This window comes from Drosophila yakuba, chromosome X, assembly GCF_016746365.2.
Source record: "Drosophila yakuba strain Tai18E2 chromosome X, Prin_Dyak_Tai18E2_2.1, whole genome shotgun sequence".
In the NCBI taxonomy this organism is placed as follows: domain Eukaryota; kingdom Metazoa; phylum Arthropoda; class Insecta; order Diptera; family Drosophilidae; genus Drosophila; species Drosophila yakuba.
The window spans coordinates 13,584,427-13,592,463 of record NC_052526.2 but is presented as its reverse complement, the minus strand read 5'-3'; the positions used below and the strand labels follow the sequence as shown (position 1 = coordinate 13,592,463).

The window sequence follows — 8,037 nt, the reverse complement described above, 5'->3', positions numbered from 1 at the left end:
CTGTTGTCACCGAAAAGAACACAATAAATTAATTTAGTTATCAATATTAATCCATCATTAGTTAAACACGCATTTAAAGGCACATTTTTTTGATTAAATAAATTTAAAAAATATATGTATGTTGTGTAACTCATTTATGGTTCTCATAACATCAGCTCTTATATATAATTCCTTTTGCTTGGTAAATTAACATTTAAATCGACACATCTTTAAAAAAAAAGCATTCAATCTTTAGCCAACCTGATTGCCACCCATGCGATTGGCATTCATTCGATATTCATTCGCTGGGCCTGCAGTTCATAAGCCAGGCCAATATGTTCAACTTCGAGCACGCGTCTTGCGACTAATTCCCCAGTCAGTCCGCTGCCACGCCCCCACTCCCAACGCCTGCCGTTGTCGCCCAGGGGGGCGTGGCGCAAGTGACACGCACTCAATGTAAATGCCGCCGAAGCTGTCTCGCATTTCTCAGCATTCGACGTTCCTTGGATATGTCAGTTTGGCTATTTTATCGCCAACGAAATGATTGCCTACTTTTTCATAGTTATATAAATATGTTATAATATTGTTGAAAAGGAAAAGTCAAGGACTGATATATTCTTGGGTAGCTCTGCTAATAGTTTTAGACTCTAGATGTTAACTACTTCTAAAATCTAATTTTTTGATCAGCTTAAACGCCAATAATTGAGCGGCTTAGGGAAGCTACTTTTGGTCTTTTGCGACTGACAACACTGCTCTTGGCTTTCGTGTTCAGTGTCCTGCGTCCTGCGTCCTGTGCGCTGTGCCCCGTGTCCTCTGCTCCCCATTTCCCGTCCGGAGGTGTCCTAGTTCTGTCCAAGTGTCCGGGAGTAACGAAGTCTCAGTCCCACGCCACCTCCTCCTCGTTTTCCTCTGCCCCTTCGGCTTCCTTGGCCGCTAAGCCCGGCAGGACATTCCAATAATGATTGAATGTGTGCGTAATTTTAATAAAATACTTTTATTGGCATTTTGTTCGATGCCACAAGCAAACATTCATTATGATGACAGGACAGCAGCAACAGCAATGATCGTAGCTACGCTGCACTTCAAGAAATAAGCTATTCCTGCCATTCTTACCTAAAATAATTATTTATACTTCGAAATATTCAGACAAGTAAAGACCATAAAGTATTCTTTAACGATTTCCCACCAGTTTTATAGCCCCAAAAATTGTGCACTACTGTTGCTCGCCAGCAAGGACTTTCCTTTGAGTGTGCCATGGCAGGACAACGCCATGCTCGCTGCTCAATAAGGCGCATGAAAAGTCATTAAAACTTTTGGCGCAGCCGGCATAAGAGCGCCCATAGAGGCGGCGATGCCCCACGGACACACATATGGACATATGGACACCGGGACATCGGCCGGCAAAGGTCAACAAAAGGGCGGAGCCAGTGACAGTCGGACATCATCAGCCACTGGGCGCCCTGGACAAGGTGCTATCTCCACTCCAGAGTCTCCAGTTCCGGCCGCAACTATTGGCCCATCGATTATCGACGTGCCAATAAATCCCGCCTTAGGCCGCTCTAATTTATTGCGCCAGGCTTATTAACATCAAAACCCGCACTGACTTCTGCTTCTGTTTCTGTTTCTCTCTCTCTCTTTCTTGGTCTCACTTGCTGTCTCTTTCGCAGGTATCGCCGTCGCTTTTGCGGTCAAACGTTAAGCGGCTTTTGGGCCACTTGTTTTACCAGTTTCTTTTTTCTCTCCTTGGCGCGCTGCAATTGAGGCTTTCGCAAAGAGCACGGAAAATTGTTTTTCCAATGGGGTATGGGAGAAAAAGTGCATTTTAAAAATAATGTTCAAGTGTTCTTAAATGGCTGTCAGTTTTTATTAAATGTTTGCAGTACCAAAAACGAAAGTATACTCTTTGGGGCATCACCATTTAATTAAAAATAACTAGGTTACGAGCTGAATCAGTTTGAATCAGTTTAAATCAGTTTGAATCAGTTTGATACATTCGCCGACCAAAACTCGTCGTATTCGGGGCTGTACTCACCCTTGTGCTCTCCTCCTCTTTGCGCGTCTGATCCGCAATGTAGGTGACCCCGTCCATGGCCTTGTGGAGTTCCGGGCAGGTGTGCCACCGTTGGCGAACATTGCCACGCCCCGAGCAGCAGTGCGGCCCGCCCTCGCGCTGACAGGCGGGCAGAATATCACAGACGCCCGCCGGCGGAGGCGGTGGGGGTGGCGTTCCGGCTGCCGCTGCCGCCGCTGCTGCAGCTGCCGCTGCCGAGGTGCTGGGTCCGCCGGCGGCTGCCGCTGCCGCCGCCGCTGCCGAGGTGGTGGGTCGCTGGTGGTGGTACTGCTGCTGCTGCTGGTGGTGCATCTGCTGGTGGTGCAGCTGCTGGTGATGCAGCAGCTCCGACGACTGGCAGGCGGCACCGGCGCCCATGCCCTGATGAATCTGGATGGTGCCGCTGCAGCAGGAGTCCGCCAGCGTCGAGGCGGTGGCCACCGAGTTAACCGTCGTCGTCGACTTTATCACATTCGGATTGGCCATGCCCAGATCACTGGTGGTGGTGGAGGCGTGCGCCTGGTGGGCGTGCTGCGGCAGCGGCGAAAAGTTTGCCGAGCAGCTCGACTGCTGCCGATACAAATGGTGACCGCCGCCACTCTGGCCATGCCCCCCATAGCCACCGTTCCCGTTCCCATTACCGTTACCATTACCGTTACCGTTCCCGCTGCCATTCTGACCCGTCTGGCTGGAGGTCGAGGTCATCTGGCGGAACTTGGTGGGTGTCAGTGGATGGTCCAGCAGCGAGCCGCCCGTCTGCTGGTACTGATTGTGGTACTGGGCATCGATCAGCGAGGATGTGGTCGAGGTCTGTTGGTTGGCCGTCGACATGGTCGGCGGATAGAGTGAGCTCAAATGGCCAGTGATGGTGGAGGCACCGCCGCCCATGCCCATGCCCATGCCCATGCCGCACTCGTCCATCAGGTTGTAGGTCTGCACGCGGTGCTGCAGGTGCGGCGAGGTGCTGCGCGATGTTGTCTTCGGGCTGTGGTGCATGCTGCAAAGATGTGCACATGTAAAATGTAAGTAAACCTATTCAACATCTCTTTATGATAGCTTTGCTACCTTTTACCTTTGATAATTATGCATTTTGATTGATAACTACATATTAACTGTAGGTGGGAACTTACCGAGACAAGGCCACCGGCGGTGGCAGCGGTGGTATTTGATCCCTCAGTTCGAGTCCGTTGCAGGTGCGCACCATCAGGCGGCGCGAGGATTTGCTGCGGATTGGATGTAGAAAAACAAGGGGACATTGTTACTAAGCGGGAGTCCGTGAACAATTTCCATGCGAGGGCGGGCACTCACATCATCTCGCTGATCGGATAGAGCGGACGCCGCATGACCAGGAAGCGGGGCAGCTGGTTGATGAACACGGTCCGCACCCACGGAGCCATCGTGTGCGTCTGCGGCGACCGGAAGTGGATGTTCAGCACCAGCACAGTCACACAGATGCTGCACGGAAAGAAATTTTCGGTTGTGGTGAGTGCAAATGCCTCGTATCAGTTAAGTGCTTATAATTGTTGTTAGGTTATGCAACATAAATGTGTAAGAAATCGAAATAAAGTGGAATCTTTATGCGTTTAGCCCACATTATTCGCTGCAAGTGCGTGATAAAGTGTCACTATATTTTTTGTAGCCTCTGCAGAAGAGTTGTCCAAGGATAAAATTGTGGGTGGTGGTGGTGGTGGCAACATGCAGAAAGGACTTAAGTGAGTTGCTCTCTTAGTCTGGGTAATTAACTTGCGACGCCCACGTCTAATTAGCAGCTGGCCAAGGCGTTGGCAATCACAAGAATAAGGCGGCGAAGGCAGCAGGACGAAGGACGAAGGACGAAGGACGAAGGATAAGGGTAGTAGTAGGTGTAGTGGGGCTGCCAGCGTGTCCTGCCAGCCTTAATTACATCATTTGAGGCGAGGTCCTGTTGCGCCACTGGCGATTCCCATTGTTGGCAGACTCCAACTCCGACTCCGACTCTTGGTCGACTTTTGTTTACCAACAATTAGGCGGCCATCATTTGGTGTGCCACCAGTCGGCCAGTCGCCTTGTGGGCGTGGCGAATGACTGTAAATTGCCGCAGCCATTTAATAGGCTCCCAGCGGGTGGGCGGCGGCGTTGGGCGTGGCACTAAGCCACAAACGAATTTCATTTTCCGCCAGCGTTAGTGAACTTTTCCAAAAACCAGTCAAAGTTACGAAAAGTTGTTCCAAAATTTTTGAAAGTTTTCAAAGATTTTAAATACCTATTTGCTTGGGTAACTTAAATTTTTAAATAATTTTAAATAATAGTAGACAAGGCATTTTACATTCGGCACAGCGAAAGGTGATTTACAGCAAAGGAAAATCAATTTATAAGCTCATAAATAGGATATTAAAATATAATGTTCACAATTATCTATTTATTTATTTGTAAGTCTAGATATCAGAAATGTGAGTAATCATAATTAATGCAATAATTGCATTTAGAATGCTTATAAACGCAATTTGGGAACTTTTTTCCTAGTTTTGAATACTTTTGCTGCCCATTTGGTGTGCATAATCGTTGGAAAATCGGGGGAAAAGCGTGGCAAGCTCGTGGGTGACTCGAGGGGGCGCAGGGGGCACTCACCTGAAGGTATCCAGTATCATGGTGAAGAGCACAAACTTTCCCAGCAGCGGCACCACCAGCGATGTGGGCGGAATGATTTCCGCCAGCAGCAGGAAGAACACAGTGAGCGACAGCAGAATGGATATGCTTAATGAGACCTGCAAATATACATCAGATACATATAGATACAGTATATATATATAGTATATATATACAATATATATATCGTTGGTGAGTGCGAGTGAGACAGGAAGTGGGTAGGGCGGCAGCTCCAGAGGATTGGGGGCTTGGGGGCGTGGCAAATTGAGCTGCACGTCGAGCGGAAAATCTAAAGCGCCATAAAGAAGCGACAATTGCGAACTGCGAACGGCGAACAACAAGGGGAAACTCCCGGCGCGATAAGGTATAGTATCTCATTTATAATGCATAAATATTGCTCAGACGGCAGCTTAAGCTGTTTTCCCCAACCATTTTCCATTTTCCGTGGAGTTCCGTGGAGCATTTGCAATTTTTTTCAGCTGCTCTGTGCTTTAATAGTGGCGAAATCGGAATAAACATATCGATTACGTAATACCAACCACTTAGTGGAATCAGGTGTCTGGGAATTCTATTAGGCGAATTACAAGTGCTAGCTGCTGCAGCGATTAAGCTTTCATATTTATATAAAGTTTGCTAGGTATTCTATTAAATATGTTTAATAAAGTTCGGGAGAAGAACTTACTCCAGTTGATTTGATAAGTAAGTCGATAGGATTAGGTGATTAGCATGGAAACACCTTAATAAGACGTTATGCCTGCTAATTAATTTATATGAAAAGATAACGAAGGCTGTCTGAACTAAATAGTTATAATAGCTAGGACATTTAAGCTGCTTGGCATAATTAATGAGGCGAAGTTCAGCTGGACGCAGTTAATGAACGCTGGCAATCGATAAAGCTTCTTGGGATTACGTAAACTTATAAATAAATATTAAAAATATTCAAAAGCATAAAAGTAAGTTAATGTTATCAATTACTTAAATTCACTTAAAAGCATTTAATTAAATTCGTATTTCTTCGTTAAAAACTCATTTGATTGTGTGCTTTGAATGCCATCTGCCTAATAATGCTTGCAATAATCAGGTTGTGCTCTTAATTTCTGTGCCATATAATTGCCAAGATTCCGATTCCGATTCCCGATTCCGAATCAAAATCCGATTCCGATTCCGATCCAGAATCGGATTCCGCTCGCTTGGGCGGCAATTGGAGCCACAAATCCAAATTGATTTAGAATGCCTAAGCGGGCATCACAAGCAAATAATAAGCCGGGGCAATGGGCGTATGAAAAGGCGGTTTGTCAGTTGGCAATTGCGGCCTTGCCAGAAGCTGGCCAACAAATCATATGCAAGGGCAAACGGCAAACGGCAAACAGCAAACGGCAAAGTGCCGAAAAAGAAAATTTTTTGCTTGGGTGGAAAAACCCCCACACCCCCACACCCCTTGCCACATCGACATGGAAATGAAAACGAAAACGCGGCACACTTTTTGGTTCGCTCAATAAAGCGCAAAATGATTTGTGGGTGTGAAAGCAGCGGTGGGTGGGTGGTTGGGGGGAGTGGGCTTGGTAAAGGGGGGCGTGGCAGTTTACCTTACTTATGCCTAAGCTGATTGTAATTAAGCGTGCTTATGTATGGGTTTTTGCTGTGCGTGTGTGTGTGTGTGCGCATAAAGTAATTAAATGTTGAAAATGAGACGCGCAATTTGATCCTCTCTTCTGTCTGTCTGCGTGTTTCTCTCAGTGTGGATGTGTGTGTGTGTGTGTGTGTGTGTGTGTGAGTGTGTGTGTGCAGCATAAATTTTCGATGCTTAATGATTTTATGATAATTAGCCTTAGTTTGGGGCCAGGGCTTGTAAAGCGATTAGTGACGTTGCCTAATTAAGGTTACAACTTGCCAAGCAAATCCATTGCCAGCATCCTCGACCTTTCAACTACAAGTGCACTGTGATAAATGACTGTGTGGTAACTCAAGTATAATATAAAATTAATAATATCTAATATCTAATAATATCTAATGGTGAACTATAGCACATGAAGTACAGTATTGTAAGATATAAACAGCTATGTATATCAGTATTTTGATCAGAACATTCGTAATATTGGTCCAAATATGGAATGTCATACCTCGTTGAGTTCGTAATTAAATTTCCTATCAAACTGTGTTTTCAAAAAAAAATTTTTTTTTTTTTAATTTTTTTTCAATTTTTGATGATGTTACCCCTTACAAAAAATGCGAAAAATTGGCCAAAAATTATTTTAACAAAGTCGGTCAAAAAGTGATTTGGTTGGTCAGTATTGGTAATTAGGAGTACAAAAATGTAATTCTTTTAACTTTCTGACCATTTTTAGCCAAGTTATACCGAAAATACCAATCGTAAATATTGAATTTTTGCTAAAAATCGTTTTTCTGGTTTTTGCGACCATAAATATCAGTATTTTCAGCACAGCATTCGAAATATTGGTCCAAATATGGAATGTCATACCTCTTTGAGTTCGTAATTAAATTTCCAATCGAACTGTGTTTAAAAAAAAAATATTTTATTTCAAATTTTTTTTTCAATTTTTGACCATGATTTTTGAATTGTTGCCGAAAATCGTGTTTCTGCGATTATATGTTATAATAATTATTTTATTATAGCAAGTAAAAGTCGAAGTGTACTTAGCGGTGATACTAATGGCTACAATGAGCCCTAATCATGGGCAATCGCCTCACGGTGCCATCACTAGCGAATTGCTAATTATTTATGCAAATGCTCGGTGTAATTAAGGTGGCCAAATGCATTTCGGTTACGTTTTCGGTTCAGTTGGGCCGAGTTCAATGCAAACTGAATGGTTTGAATGGTTTGGATGGCCCAAATGATGGGCCAGTTTCAATCTGGACGCCGTTCGTAAAACGTAATTGTTTCGGCCATAAAAATACGATGCAAATAAACGGCGGCGAATTGGGAACAGTGCGGCTACTTAGTATCGCAAAAGTAGCCCTTCGTTTTTATGCACAGCAAGAAATTGGTCGCTTACCTATGGTTTGGTATTATTTATTTTTTATAGTAATTTTTACCCAACATCCTTGGTTTTATCATACAAATATCATTTATTATACCCACTCTTATTATAGTTCAAAGCTGTCGACAATTTGTTATCAGCACACATTTTAATTAAACATTCAGATATATTGGAATGGGGAAACATTGCTTAAAACCTACTCTTATCTACCTATCTCAATTAGGTGTAATTTTCTGCCAGTGTGGACAACCATTATTGCCCACCTCCTTTCCGCACTCTCGCAATCGGCAATTGCATGAATGAAGTGCGTTGTGGCGCATATGCATGTAAATTGGCAATTCCAATTCCAATTCCGATGCAACTTCGGCCACTGGGCTCCAAAAG

General features: G+C 44.6%; 1 protein-coding gene across 1 annotated transcript in view; it reads right to left on the bottom strand.

Annotated features, from left to right (window-relative positions):
- The window catches only part of LOC6525320 (acetylcholine receptor subunit alpha-like), a 92,232-nt gene that overhangs the window by 7,051 nt on the left and 77,144 nt on the right, over window positions 1-8,037 (bottom strand). Inside the window, exons 8-11 of the mRNA XM_002101120.4 lie at window positions 4,637-4,773; window positions 3,338-3,484; window positions 3,160-3,252; window positions 2,012-3,026 (exon numbers count right to left, since the gene is read on the bottom strand). Coding sequence (XP_002101156.1) covers window positions 2,012-3,026; window positions 3,160-3,252; window positions 3,338-3,484; window positions 4,637-4,773 — 1,392 coding nt within the window. The remainder of the gene's footprint in view (window positions 1-2,011; window positions 3,027-3,159; window positions 3,253-3,337; window positions 3,485-4,636; window positions 4,774-8,037) is intronic.